This window comes from Pseudopipra pipra, chromosome 5 (assembly GCF_036250125.1).
Source record: "Pseudopipra pipra isolate bDixPip1 chromosome 5, bDixPip1.hap1, whole genome shotgun sequence".
Taxonomy (NCBI): domain Eukaryota; kingdom Metazoa; phylum Chordata; class Aves; order Passeriformes; family Pipridae; genus Pseudopipra; species Pseudopipra pipra.
The window spans coordinates 26,287,662-26,301,910 of record NC_087553.1 but is presented as its reverse complement, the minus strand read 5'-3'; the positions used below and the strand labels follow the sequence as shown (position 1 = coordinate 26,301,910).

General features: G+C 46.2%; 2 protein-coding genes and 1 non-coding gene across 5 annotated transcripts in view; all 3 read left to right on the top strand.

Annotated features, from left to right (window-relative positions):
• Positions 1–7,874: 7,874 nt before the first annotated feature.
• TRNAR-CCU (transfer RNA arginine (anticodon CCU)) lies at positions 7,875–7,947 on the top strand. Its single transcript has one exon. It is a non-coding gene; the product is annotated as a tRNA-Arg (tRNA).
• A 417-nt stretch (positions 7,948–8,364) lies between these two features.
• FMC1 (formation of mitochondrial complex V assembly factor 1 homolog) lies at positions 8,365–8,899 on the top strand. The gene is made up of 2 exons (XM_064655215.1): positions 8,365–8,542; positions 8,648–8,899. Exons 1-2 carry the CDS (start codon positions 8,414–8,416, stop codon positions 8,840–8,842), a joined length of 324 nt encoding a protein of 107 aa, XP_064511285.1. The 5' UTR covers positions 8,365–8,413; the 3' UTR covers positions 8,843–8,899.
• Positions 8,900–10,749: 1,850 nt separating this feature from the next.
• Positions 10,750–14,249, top strand: part of LUC7L2 (LUC7 like 2, pre-mRNA splicing factor) — a 33,011-nt gene continuing 29,511 nt past the window's right edge. Inside the window, exon 1 of one of the 3 annotated variants that reach the window (XM_064655212.1) lies at positions 10,750–11,023. In XM_064655212.1, coding sequence (XP_064511282.1) covers positions 10,963–11,023 — 61 coding nt within the window. In that variant the 5' untranslated portion in view covers positions 10,750–10,962. Of the gene's footprint in view, positions 11,024–11,251; positions 11,406–14,249 lie in introns of those variants that run through there. The other 2 variants (XM_064655213.1, XM_064655211.1) reach the window with 2 other exon arrangements.

The window sequence follows — 14,249 nt, the reverse complement described above, 5'->3', positions numbered from 1 at the left end:
TTTTTCTTAGATCAGACAACAATTTCTTTTCTATTTAGAGCTCATTTTAATTTTATATAAATATATATACATAAATTTAAAATAATATATATTGTGTATTTAGTATAAAAATGTTGGGTTGAGCTCAGCAATAAATGTTTTTGCACAACACTTCTGTGAAAGACAGATTGAATTAAGATGCATTAGTTCATTAATTTCACTCCACAGCATCTGCCAATTAAATGCTTTTTAGCTAGCGCTAATGTTTTGTATGTGGCGTGTTGATTAGATAAGCTTGCATCTCCACTGAGGTTATTAAGAGTTGAAATATACAGCTGTGTAGACCCTGGCATTCTTAATACTGCACAAATTCTCTCAAAATACCATGAACTATTTAGAATGCAAGCTTTATCTGGTTTTTTTCCCTCTTTTCTCCAGGAAGGGTTGAAGGAAGACAACTTTTGTTTTTTGAGCCCAATGGTTCTGGCAGGATGTTAATTCTCTGAACTGTGTCAAACCTGACAATTTTAACATTGCATGTAGCTAAGGGAGTTGTTGCAGTGAGCCACTGGGCAGCAGCAATATATTTAAAAGACCCTGTCCCAAGAGTTCTACCTCTTCTATGTTTTCCTCATCAAGGCATCTCATTCAAATTGCCATCTTTTGTCTTCATACTTAATGAAATTTTAGACTGGGAGACTTGGAGCCCTTTATAACTACAGCACAAATTCCCTTTCAGTGTTCCTCTCTTCCTGGAAGTATGCCTCATCTTCAGTTGAAGAGCATCCTCTCTAAATCATGAGGGTAGGAGCAGTGCTGCCTCTGTGTCCTACTGAGCTTCTCAGTCTTGGGAAACAAGTAAACTAATACTTCTTGTGGAAATAGTAGGATGATGAGAATAAAGATGACCATATGTTGTTTGTGACTTCAGTTCAAACAGCCCCCCAGCAGGTAACTGTTTTCAGTCATTATGCTCCTGAGCTTCTTTGGAATGAGCAACATAGGGAATGTAGACCCTTTCATTGCTGTTCCCTATTCTCCCTGGTTAAACTTAGCAAGGCCGAGTCAAAGGAAATAATAGGGTGATTCCCTGCCTATGCAGGTAGCATAGACAGGATGGGGAAGGGAAAGATTGCTGCAGCGTCCAAATGCGAAATTAGGTTAATGTTTTACTACTTTCTGCACAGCAGCTCTTCTGAAGACATTTCCCCCCAAGGTTTTTACTACTTTTTAAGGGCCTTTGTTAATAAATAAACTGTAGTTGTACATACTAAATAAACCCTCAGTATTCACAAGCAATAAGAAAGCCAAGTATAGCTGTCTTTTCCAGGCAGCAGGGCTGAACTTGGTTTGGGGACTGTATATGAGCTAACATGTCAAGCTCTCTGAAAGCCCCAAACAAATGCAAGCAATAACTTCAAACATAGGTTTTAGATGTTAAAACCGTCTGGGTAGTATTTTCTGCTACATGATCCAAAGTCCCTAAAGTCGCAGTAGCTATTTTAAATCCATAGAGACACTTGCAAAGAAAGAAGGCAGGCTAAATGAAAAACAGGCTGCAAAGTTTCCTGGTATTTTGGACTAGAACTGCAGTGTTCTCCCACTCGGAGATGCAAATGGCCTAGGCCACTTTGTCCAGCCTTCTCTGTTGATTTGAGAAACATGACTAAATACTGATCAACTAAGTCACAAGTGTGGATGCTGTGGGTTTCACATCTGTTTTCTGCTAATCAGAAGTAACTTTTAATTACTTGGGTTCTGCTGTTTGTTTGAATCCGATCCAATGCACAGATTTAGGAGTGGGACAGGTGTTAAAAGCCTGTTCCTGCAGTCCCATCATCTGACCCTTCCTCCACACTCCTTCTCCACTTGGTGCAAGACCCTTGAGGACATGAAAACAGAGAAATCTTGCAACTCTCCCAAACTGCCATCAGTTGTGCGAACCAGTAACCCTCTGGGAGTCATCTTGGACTCCAACTAACTTTATCACATTTGCTGCTACATTCGTAAAATGAACTTTTGGCTGTATTTATTAGCAAATTTTAATCTAGTTTACAGGTTGGGGTTTTTTTGTTTTCTTTTGATTAGTTTTTGCCCACAGATGGATTAGAAATGTTGGGGTGTTTGGGTTGATGGGTTGTTTGTTTTGTTCTAGTTTTGTTTTGGTTTTGAGTGAATTGGTGAAAGCAAAGTGGTCCCTCTTCTGCTTTTGTTTTGGTGTGTGGTTTTTTTGTTTTTTTTTTTTTTTTTTTTTTTTTTTGGTAGGGAAAACCTACAGCCAAGCCAAACTGTGGAAGGCTCCCTCCCACATCAGCTTTTCATCTTTTGCTGAACTGGGGGGAAATCATTAAAGGGACACTTGCTTTTTGTTTGGGCTTGTTTGTTGTTTTGGTTTGTTGGATTTTTTTCCATAATGAACCAGAAGGTAAAAGCAGTAGGTAAACAACTGATTATTAACACTTTATGCAATTTTAATTTTATAGATATTAAAAAAAGGTTTGGTAGACTTTGATTGGTCCAAGCTCCGGTGAAATGGCTGTTACCCTCCATGACTTACTTGATTCAGGCTTTTGTCCTTTGTTTAAGTGCCTTTTTTTTTATTTTATTTCCCTATCCTCTTTAAACTTTTCTCAGAGATCCTGAAGTGCTAGAAGGCATTTTGGAGGAAAATCTTAAGCTTGCCAAGATGGCTTTATGCTGTTATACTATTTTTTTCCCTTTTGTAAAGAAAAAAAACAACCGAGTGTGTAATGTGTATAACTTCATGCTGCTGTACCATGGTGTTGGTTCTGTGTGCTTGTGCATTCTTTCTCACGCACACACATGCACACACACACACACACATACACAGCAATATTTCTGAAACCTGTTCATCCTTCTACATTCTCCTGGCTCTGTCAAACTACTTAATGGTGAACGTTTGTGCAAAGATGGCAGTACAATAAAAGAGCGTGTGCATGAGTGTGCGTAAACGTGCATGAGAGAAAGGAAATGGCTAATGGGAATGGAACTTCTTGCATTTTTCTCTGAAGGTTTTAAATTTTTCTTAATTAGGTCATGAGTAAAACATTATGAGCCCTGTCTGGCAACCTTATTAGCTACTGGACTGTTTCACACAATTATTGAGGCAAAGATGTGTGGCTGATAGCCCCAAGGACATGTGGGGGAAAGAGAGTTAAAACAGGAGCTTAAATAAGTTTGAGTTGAGATGAACTGCAAGGCATCCTGTGTGCAGCTAGTCACATCTGCTTAACACCGGTTATTGCAAGGATTCTCACACTTACCAAAGTTGTCACTTTCCACTGTCCATCATATGTAAAAAGAAATTTGGTAAAACCTGCAAGAGTGCAGGTGCTAATTGAATTTAAAACTGGCTATGCTTCACATGCTGCCTAAGTTCCTCACCATCAAGTACTTTTCCAGTTGTACTTTTTCTTAATTTATTGAGATTTTATTAATGGTTTGTTCTCTTATGACTCTGTTGGTTAGCTGCAGGTGAACTCTCATAATACTGTCTGTGCTTGTTTCCTTGTTCTCTGACAAAATTAGCTATCTGCAATAGATGATCTAGTGATTTCAACACCTTTGTGCTGAGGGTCTGTCTAACTTATGATTATTATAAGCAAGAATACCTGAAATTAGCAATTCACTTGTTGACCAAGTGCTAAACTTAAGGTAACGTGTATGCATCATTAGACTGTTCTAGTTCTGTGATGTGCTTCCCCTGGGGAAGATCTAATTTTGAGTTGCAGTATGAAAAGGAAGCATTTATTTTACCAAATGGGAATGGAATGAAGAGTCCTTCGTGAGTGGAGAACCAGACTGGAAAACAAAGTATGATACCAAATACAACATATTTCCTGTGGCAGAGAATAGCCTCAGTTCTTGGCTTGTCTTCACATATTTGACTAAACCTATTATGTAAACTAAACCATAGGCGGATTTCTCCTACCAATCCAATGGTGCCAGTCAAAGATAGGACTATTGCTGGTAGCTCAGCCAGTTGGAGTGATAGTTGAGGGTGCTTCTTAATCTCTTTAGATGCATTAGTGAAGTTACTTAAGTGGAGTTTGCCACACCCACCTATGTTGCTGTTTAATTAATTTTGGTCGCAAATGCTCTTTTTCCTAGGCTGATCTGTAGGAATCTACAGCTGGTGATGATGGCTGAGTGTTGCAGTCTTTTCTAACAAATGCAGTTGTTGTGAAAATCTGTGCTGCTTAAGAAATCACTACCAAAATAAGCAGCCAGAAGTATGATTACTGGGCCACTGGAAAGATGAGCATTGTGTAGGGGAACGTTTTGTTTGTGGAAACTTCCACTGTGGCTTCATCATCCTTTTTCTATGACCTGATGATCCCTTGCTGCTGTAATAGCTTTTTGGGTCCGTAGAAAGCCCTGCTGCTGCTATGAGTTATGCTGAGAGATCAGTATGGCCTGGAACTGGCCCAAAACTGGGGAATTACAAAGATTCCCCACAGCTGTTTTTGCACACTCATAAACAACACTGCACTGATCTTGTCAGTAGTCAAGGATATAGGTGTGTATTTTGTAGCCATTTTTGACAGCTATAATTCTACAGAGCAACTCGGGAAGAAGGAAAAAAAAAGAAGAAAAAAAACCCACCACCACCAACCATGTTTTGTATCTAGAAACGCATTTCAGTCTCTTCCCTTGCTGTCATCTCCTGCTTAAATAACAACCATTAACTAGTAATGATGAAGTAATCCCAAGCAAGCAACGTACACTATGTTTGACTCCTATCATGTGCAATGCTAAAAGGGTTTTTTATGTTTTTTTCTTCTTTTTCCTCCTAGTAATGTATACAGAAGTGTTTTATTGACAGACAGTCACGTTTGCTGCTGTCTAGTACCAAGAGAAAAAGAGCAGGGGAGAATCAACCAAAACCAGTCAGGAGATGCTATCATCATAGGCCAAACTGTGTAGCTGCCAAGGCAGCCAGAGCTACATTAAAACTTAGCAGATTTCACCAGAGGAGTGGGGAAAGAAACTGTCTTGTGTTCTCAGCTTTTTCCAGATAAAGCCTTAGTTTGATTAGTAGTCACTAATATCAACTATGCAGATAAGTATATGTGTTTCAGTGTTACATGCATTCCTTTTCCTAGCTACCCCTCTTAACACATACTGAAATTTTACCCAAAGAAAATGGAATATTTTTGAATGTCTGTACTGCAGAACTTTTTTGCTAACATGAAGAAAAAAACTGTATTTTGAAAAAGAAACCCTTTCACTGATGCAACACGTAGTGTCAAGTGTCATGAAGTTGCTTTGAGAGGGAAGCTAAAATCACCTCTTGTGACAGGTTTTAGTCTGAGAGTTTCTCAGAATATTCAGCTCTCACAATTGGTTTAAGAAGCCGCAGCAATGTTTTTTGATGTACAGATTGGATTTGGGGAGAAACTAATGAGACATCCCAGGTTTCTTTCCAGCATCAGAAGTGAATTAAATTAGTTTTTCACTGAAATGAAGTTGCTTCTAAACATGGGGAGTTATCAGCTAAGTAAAAGCTAAATCACAGTCCCCAGGTGTTTCTCACTGGTCTTTTAGTCTTGTTGTATGTAACTCAAATAACAATTTAGCTCAGAGATGAGAACCGTAGTGTGTGTTTTATTGCCGGTGATTCCATCATGTAGCAATTAGTACCATGTTCTTGCATAGTTCTCAAGATCTGTATTGGAAATAGATGGAGAAAGTTTATTTTTGGACTACTGTTTAAAAAAAAAATACAAAATTAACTCCTACTTTTTACCCTCAAAAGTCTACTGAGCAGCGCTATATTTTAGCAGTTAAACTAGTACCCTTGTTATGTGATTTGTCTCTTGTAGTCTTCTTTTACTAAGGGTTAAAAGCATTTAATTAGTAATCCTTACAATGTTGGCATTCTCTAGCTTAAGATCAGGTGCTTATAATAAAAAGGGCATCTGGGTTGATAACTTCTGATGGTACAAAATCTCTATGTTCAGAATATTTCATTGGAAGAAAAAACAGGTGTGGGTGCAAGTCCCTTTGGTTCTGCCTGATAAAAGAGGCTCAGTGAAGAAAAGTGCCCTGCACAGCTAATGGCAGTAGGGATCATCCCCTCAACAGCAGTTTGGCCTCCATATCCTTTGTTTGGTGTCACTTTTAGTATATAAATATTTTAGCAAGTTTGGATGTAGCCAGCTTAACTCTACCTGACTTGCTGTGATCCCCCAGACAATGAAGGGCTGAGAAACCATTTTGCTGCCTTTCACTGGGGAGCTCAGAACAAAAGGCTGGCCGAGATTTACTTTTTTATAAACGAGTGTTAAATCAGTGCGAGAATTCTTTGCATTCCTCAGCTTCAAACAAAGGAATGCACAGTTACTACAAGATGGCAAACCTGTTTGAGTTGTTGATTCCTGTGATGCTTTACTCAGTCCTTCATGACTTTGTACAAGATCACCTTCCTCCTTTTAATACTCGCACATTTCGGATTATAGGGCTTAGTGATGGAGAGAGGATCTCAACAGCCTTGTGCTTACCTGATGAGCTTTCCAGGGAAACTGCCCTGTGAAATGCTCCCCTCTTGTGACAACAAGCCTGAACAACCAAATGCAGCTACATTTGGGTGGTTAGCACCACTTTCATTTGGAATTTTTAGGGAGGTATGTTTCAATAACTTCAAGGGATACTGTGTTTTAAATGTGTGGTTTCTTTCCTCTCTCCATATAAAACTGGACCTGAACACAAGTTTTGAGTTGTTGGGGGTTTTTTTGTAATAATCTCAGGACCTGAAAGATTGTAGCATTTAGTGTGTCTTAAAAATGATGTACTGTACCAGCCATGGATTTTGTAAATAACACCTGTCTCCCTTTTTTGTATTTTAATTTTTTAAAAGTGTGTAAGGCTCTTTGCCAGAGGAACTGGTGCCTGCTTTATCTCCATCCTGAACTGAGGCAGGAAAAAGGAAGAAGCTGCTGCCACAAAAGCCTGCGTCAGTTCCAAATACGTATATTGTTCTGGTCAGTTTAATGGCTGTTAGTCTTTTGTTAGTTGGGAAGCTGGTTTGTTCTCCTGCACGTTTCCAGTTGTGGGTAGCAGAGCCCTATCAGGGAGGCTAATTTTAACTCTCTTCTGTGTGACTACTTGATGTTTTCACTCCTTCCAGGTACTCAGGTTTGCTATCCCTGAGCAGTCCAATGCTTTCAGAGGTCAGGACTATTGGCCCTCTGCAAAAATAACTGGAGAGCATTTCATTTTATCAGTGCTTTGATCCAAACACAGTAATGGGGTTTGTATCCTGCACCTTGCAGGTAATGCTGCCTTCACCTGTTCCGGAAGGGACTTGCCCTTTTCTGCTTTCCTGAAAGGAGTGCAAAGCTTTTTTTTTGGCAGCAGACTTTGCTCTGGGATCCACCCTTGCCGGCAGACCCCTGTTCTGCAGTAGGAGCCTTACTCAATTCGGCATAGCTGTTCCCTGTCCCTGACCGCGACAGGCTTTTTCATGAGTGTACTTTTCTTTTTTTATGTGTCCCGTGTCTGTGCTGTATTAAATAAAGAGGAATGTACATATTAGTCCTGTCTCTGTGATTTCTCACAAAAATAAAGATGTAAAAAGGTTTTACTTGAAGGGTTCTCCCTTGGGGCTTTTTTGTCGGGCTTTTCCGTTTTGGGGATGTGGAGGGTGCGACCAACAGCGCTCTAAACCTCCGGCGGGTCGGTACCACGGGGTGCGCTGCCCTGCAGGGCGCCTTGTTATGAGGCGCCGTAGCCCCGCCCCGGCTCCCAGGGGGCCGCGCGGCAGCCGCGCGGGACGGCGCTGCCCAGTCAGCGGCTTCTGATCCGTTCCATAAAAGGCAAAGGGGGCGGGGACAGGAGACAAGTAGACGCGCGGAAACCCTTTTCCCGCGGCAGCCCCAGTGGCCTAATGGATAAGGCATTGGCCTCCTAAGCCAGGGATTGTGGGTTCGAGTCCCATCTGGGGTGGGTGTTTTTTTTCCCCTCAAGCCTCGCCGTTTCTCCGGGTGCCCGCGAGCCGCCGGCTGCCGCGGGTGTGCGGCTCCTGGACTTCTTGCTGGCCGTCCCCTGCTGGCTCTAGCGAGACGTGCAGACCCTTTTAATCCGGAGACCCCAAAAACTCGCGCGAGGCGGCTTCCCGCAGCGGGATGGGCTCCTCGGGTGTCTCACGGTGACCCCGCTCCGGTACCACAGGCCGGCGGCGGGCCGCTCAACCCCCGGCCCAGCGCGAGGGGGGTGCGGGCACGGACCGTCCCGACCGCCCGACCACCGCCACTCGATCTGCGCTGTTTGCCATGGCGGCGGGGGGGACGCGAAGAGGCGATCGTTCGCTCGGCTCTCGGCAGCGCGCACTGTCAGGGCGCGAGGGCGTGGCCGCGGAGCCAGGCGGCGGCGCCCGATTGGCCGGCGGGCGGGCGCGCGCGCGGGGCGGAAGATGGCGGCGCTGGGCACCCCCCTGCGCACGCTGCGCGCGCTCCTGCGCGAGCTCCGCCACGCCGCCGGCCGCCACTATCGCGACAGCCCCGCCTATCGCCACGTGCTCGCGGCCTTCCGCGCGCACCGGGTAGGCGCAGGTCCCCTCTCCCTCCCTCCCTCCCACCCACTCCTGCCCGAGCAGCCCCGGGGCTCGGCGAGGCCTCTGGGCCGCCCTGACCGCCGCTCCCCGCAGGTGACCAGCGAGAAGCTGTGCCGGGCCCAGCAGGAGCTGCACTTCCAGGCCGCCACCTACCTGTGCCTGCTCCGCAGTGTCCGCGAGCACGAGGCCCTGCACCGCGAGTACCACGGCAAGGGCGAGCGCTCGCCCGAGGAGGTCGCCGGGCTGGTGGGCTTCAGGCTGCCCCAGCAGCCGGGGGGGAAAGGCTGACATGGGTCTGCTGTGTAAACTCATTATTCCTCAATAAATATCCTACGGCTACTGGAACAGGCTGCGTTCTCTAGCAGGGTTTTTTTCCTCAGTTTTAGGTTATGGTGTGAAAGAGCCATAATTGGGAACCCCTCTCTCCTTTTATCAGGCTTCCCAGAGCCCTCGTCCGTCTGAGCTTGTGGTATGATGGGCAGCCTGCACGGGGTGACAGGTGGCTTTTAGTGGAAAAACATGAAAGCCTTCACTGCTGAACTGCTTGTCTGAGGGGTTGCAAGGGTTTGTGGTTCCCCCCCTCAAAAACAGTAGGTAAGTGAATTTGCCTAGTGTTTACTGTAGCATTTTCCAGGCACATTCTCTGTGTAATTTCCTACTCTCCCAAGAATAAGGCCCTTCTGTGGGACATCCATGGATTCTGGTGAGCACTGCAGTAGCACAAACGTCTGTCTTATTTTTTTCCACGGCGGTGAGCAAGCGCTGGCAATTCACAGAGGTGTTTTTTTCTTGATGAATTATGTGTTTCTCAGTGTCCCCAAGAAGTCCTTCATGTGTCTTCCAACCTCCTGTGCTGCCCTCACACACTGCAAGTCTCAGGAAAGCTGAGGGGAACTGGCCACTTCCAGTCGCACCAGGGACATGCATGGCACTGCCTTTTCTTATTTGTCTTGCAATCTGAAATGACAAGTTTCTTTTTGGAAAAAGGGGCTCGAATTGTTGCTGTTTTTTTCTCAGAAGAGTGTTGAATTGTATGCAAGATACGTAAGAAATCTGTAACAAGTGTGACCTAAAGTGGCAAAAAATGTGAGATTTGTTTACAGGGGGAGGAGCTTTAAGCAAGGCTAACAAAACTTGATTTTTTTTTACTGCCAGGGAAAACAAAGTATTCTGTCAGAAAAGCATTGGTTCTATCCCCACAGTACAGCACGTAGACAATAGATCCTTAAAACTGGGGAGATTTGGGCTACTGAGGTAAGGTAAGGAGGTGGGAACTACAGATTTTAGGGTTCTGTAGACCAGATTCCAGTTGCAAGTCTTACAGTGTCTCACAAGTTAAACAGCGGTGGGTTTTTTGAAAAACATTGATATCACAGGTGGGAAAGTACCAACTTATTTTCAGCATAGTAGATCTAAGTTATGGGATGTCACCGCACCCTGAGAATTTGTGTTGCCTCTTCTTACTCGTACTGAGATAATCTCAAAAGCTGAACATGACCACGCTGGTGGACGATTAGAATTGATATCCGTGACAGGTCCTGGGCACTAGATGGCAACACCACGATTGACAAAGGGAGAGTCACAAAGTGCAAGCGTTGGAACGCATAAAAAACCATGAGAACGTGAATGCAATTTTGAAATTGGATCTCAGCGCCTCGCAAGCTGAATTTGCTGCCGCACGTGGCGAAGCTTCAGTTTTAAGGGAGGTTCTCCAAGAAGCGGGGTTTTACAGTATGTTCATCACCACAACCGCACCCGGCAGCTTGAGCGAAGCACGGGGCGATTGCAGTGGTGCTGGACATGAGTCCAGCAGGGAACTGTCTCCAAATGGGACCGTCCCCAAGGAGCTCCCAGACGCCCCGCCCCGCCCGCCGTCGCTGACCCAGAGACCATGACGTCACAGCAGCCACGCGGGCCCCCCTGGCCAATCAGCGCGCCCCAGAGGCCCAGCCCGGAGGCCCAATCAGGCGCCTCGCCACGCGGTGCGTCACCGGCCGAGCACCGCGAGCCGTGGCCAATGGGAGGGCGCCGCGGCCCGTCCGCGCTGACGTCGCCGAGCGGACGGAGAGACGTAGAGCGCCTGCGCGTGGGTTTCCGTTCCCGCCGGCGCGCGCGCGTGGCGGGCGCGGGAGGGAGCGCGCGGAGGGGGCGCGTGCGGGGGCGCGAGGCGGCGGCACCGGCGGCACCGGGCCCGGCGCGAGGCGAGATTCCCGCTCCGCCTCCCCCTGGGAGCGCCAGGCGGAGGCAGCGACCGCTCCCCTCCCTCCCCCCGCGGCGGTGGGGGAGCGGCCCCGCCCGGGCCCGCCCGTGACGCGAGGGGCAGGGCCGAGCGCCCGCCGCGCCTCGGGCCTTGCAGGCCGCTATCGGCGTGACTCGGCCGGGCTGCGCCGGCCCTCCCCGCGCTCAGGATGTCGGCGCAGGCCCAGATGCGCGCCATGCTGGACCAGCTCATGGGCACGTCCCGGGACGGTAAGTGCCCCCCGGCCGCGGCGGGGCGGGCAGGAGGGGGCGGAGCCGCCGCAGCCCCGGAGGTCACGGCGGCTCCGGGCGGGCCGGGCGGCGCTCGCCGTGATTGGCAGGCCCGGGGCCCGTTCCCCGCTTCCCCCGCGGGGCGGGGCTGTCGGTCACCGGCGGGTGGGGGGGCTGGGCACCGCCTCCCCCAGCGGAGCTGTCGGCGCCGGGCGGTGCCGTTCCCGGTGGTATCAGAGGGAGATGCGCTGCCGGCGGTGCCCGCAGCCCTCCCGCGCCGTCCCGTGGAGGGACACGGCGGCTGCGACATTCTGGTCGGGGGGGGGGGACACAGCGAGCCAGAAAATCCCCCGTAAGCCAACAGCCCCTTCCATAGAGCAGGGTGGGTTTTTATGTTATTGTAGTTTTTGTGTAAATTCCGACCCAAGCCATCGTGTCAGTTAGCAGGCGGGTACGGCTGTTGCTTTCTGAAAGGCAAAGTGGGGTTGACCCAAGTAGATAAGGTCTTGTAAAATCAAGCCCCAAACGGCTAACTAAAAGCTTAACATCTGGAGGCAGTAATTCCCTGAGGGAGATATTAGATGTACGGTCGGGTTTCAGATCGCTCTGTGGTCGCGCAGTGAAGATTATTGGTGTGTAAAGCTGCTCACAGTTTTTGTCAGGGTGCGTGGCGATGAACTCGAAAGTTTGAACCGGCACTTGACCATAAATCCACAGAACTGGGGTGCTGCTGGGAAAGAGCAGTTCCTGTTACGCTGTGCAGTTCTTAACATATAAGCAAAAGAATACTGCACCCGAGGGTAGGCAGCAATTAGAGATGATTTAAGTGTTCTGCATGTCGTACTCGGTCTTGCAGATGTGTTACATGTTTGCTGAAGCTTCGTGCGGAATTAATGGTTACCTGTTTCCCTGTGCACCGATTAGGATGTAGGAAGTGGGATGTATTTCGTATGTGCCAATCATCTCTTGGTACTGGGCTAATGTGATCTGACAGCTTTTTTAGATAATATAGAATTTTAAATGGATGTAACTAGTTTTCACATACCCCATGAATGCTTTCTGCTAAGTTCTAAATTACTGTTCTGCAAAGATTGCCTTCCAGAGTAAGGCTGGTTAGTGAGTAGTCATCGTGCAGGATCTAATTTAGGGTGGTTTTGTCTTGCTCCAGAAGATTTTCCAATACTTCCTGTTGTGGCTGCGCCTGTCTAAGTGCTCGGCAAAGTAACATTGTGCTTATGAAACGCGAGTCTTCCCAGTGTTGGCATCTAGATCGCTGTCTCAGAGCTGCCTAAGACTACACAGAAAGTTTAAGGGGGATGGGGGAGCTGTTGCAATTTCTGGAAGTATTTTCTGTTGGGCAGTGAGAGAAGAGTGTGATTTACCTGTGACAGCTCAAAAATGCTGAGTGACTAACATCTAAACCAGGAAAAGTCGCTGGTTTTTTTTTTAGCTTTGTGAGAAAGCAGTTAGTTTATTGATGCTTGTATTCCCCCCTCCCACCCACCCTGTAATTCCTAAACCGCATGTGCTGAACTGTTTAGAAAGTAACTGGCTAGAGAGGAGGCATTTAAACAGAATTGGCAGGATGAGGAAGGATAAGAAGAAAACACCATTTGCAAAACTGGCTTCCATTATTGGATTAAGTATCTCTATGGAACACCACTCCAGTTTAAAGAAAAAATGAAAAATCCAATGGAGTATTATTTAAACTGGAGTGTGCACAGGGATTGAAAGTATGCCTTTTTTGCAGAGCTGGTACTTACTAAATTCAAGGCCAGGCTCAAGGTCATTGAAATGTTGCTAACCTTGAGAGTAGTGGGATTTGGGGTCATTAGGGGTTTTTTATGTTTCTATTACCTTTGACAAATATTCTGTTTCTAGTAATATGCAAATTGCAGCTTTTCATGAGAATGTGGCAATTTTTTAAATTCCTGGTAGAACATAGCTTTCATTTCACCACTTGTCCCCATTGCTTTTGATTTTTCTCTGCCTGGCGGCACAATAGAGTTTAAAATGTTTTTTAAAAAATAATCTTTCTTGGGCAATGTTTGTGTTTGTGCTGGTTTAGAGTTAACCAGCAGGGGAAATGAACTCAACTCAAAGGAGAGATTATAAGTCAGAATAACAATTTACTAAAATAATACAGTAAGTACAATCATACAAACAAACAATTGGTCTTAACCCACAAAACCCAAATGTATAACCCAGTACCCTGGGGCATGAACAAAGTGCTGTTCCTTGGGCCCCACTTGAGTCCAAAGTAAAGGGAGAGGGGAAGAACCTGCTGGTGGGAGAGCTGCTGCAGTCTGGTCAAAAGTGGTGATTGCAGTGAGATGCTGGGGGAAGAGCTGTTGCAGTCTTTCTCTGGATCCCACAGAGTGGTTAAAAATGTTCCAAGACTCCAAGATTATATATCCTCCAGTTCAGGCAGGAATGTTCAGTGCTCCCCTCAGGGCGGGGAGTTCCACCAAGGGTGTGAGGACAAGAGCATCCTCCTATCTCACGGGCCTCTTAACACCTAGTTTATAGCCTGAGGAGTCAGGCTCTATGGGCAGAGGGTGCAAATAGTCTATTCACAACAGTTTCTGGGAAATGCCATGGAAGGCTATAGAATACACAGTTTTGGGTTACACCCATGCCATGATGAACTGATCTCAGTTGTCCTAACTAGGACAGTGTTGTATATTGTTAAAAATTACCGAAGTGCTTTTTAATTTTATACTTTACACAGTCTGGTGGGGTTTTTTGTTTTGTTTTGGGTGGGTTGTGTTGTTTGGGTTTGAGGGTGTTTTGGTTTTTTGTTGTTGGTTTTTTGGGGGGTTTTTTTGAGGAACCTAGAATATGCAAGTTTAAACCTATTTTAGAAAAGGTCGATCTAACATTTGATCTTTTCAGTGGGAATAGAAAAAACTCAGAGGTAAATGAGGTAAACTCAAAACCAGTGGTGGTGCCTGAATGTATGTAGTCTTTTTTTTTTTTAGCTTATAGTATCATTTGTAGAGAACAGGAATGTGCTCTGAAAATGGTTTTGAAAATTCCACAACGAGATGCTCAGACATGGTTTTAGGAGATGAGCTGTAGGCTGTAATTTGTGGAAGTACGTGCACACTCATTATAAATGGTGTCCCTAGGGCCAGAATGGAGAAGCTTGGAAGATGTAGTTATTAAATGTTTATGGATTTGCTGTTAAGCTCTAAGAACACCTAGAAAGCACAGTTCCATATTG

Coding starts and splice junctions, on each gene's coding strand:
- FMC1 (XM_064655215.1), top strand. CDS start 8,414: ATGGCGGCGCTGGGCACCCCCCTGCGCACGCTGCGCGCGCTCCTGCGC. Junction 8,543..8,647: donor CGGCCTTCCGCGCGCACCGG/GTAGGCGCAGGT, acceptor CGCTCCCCGCAG/GTGACCAGCGAGAAGCTGTG.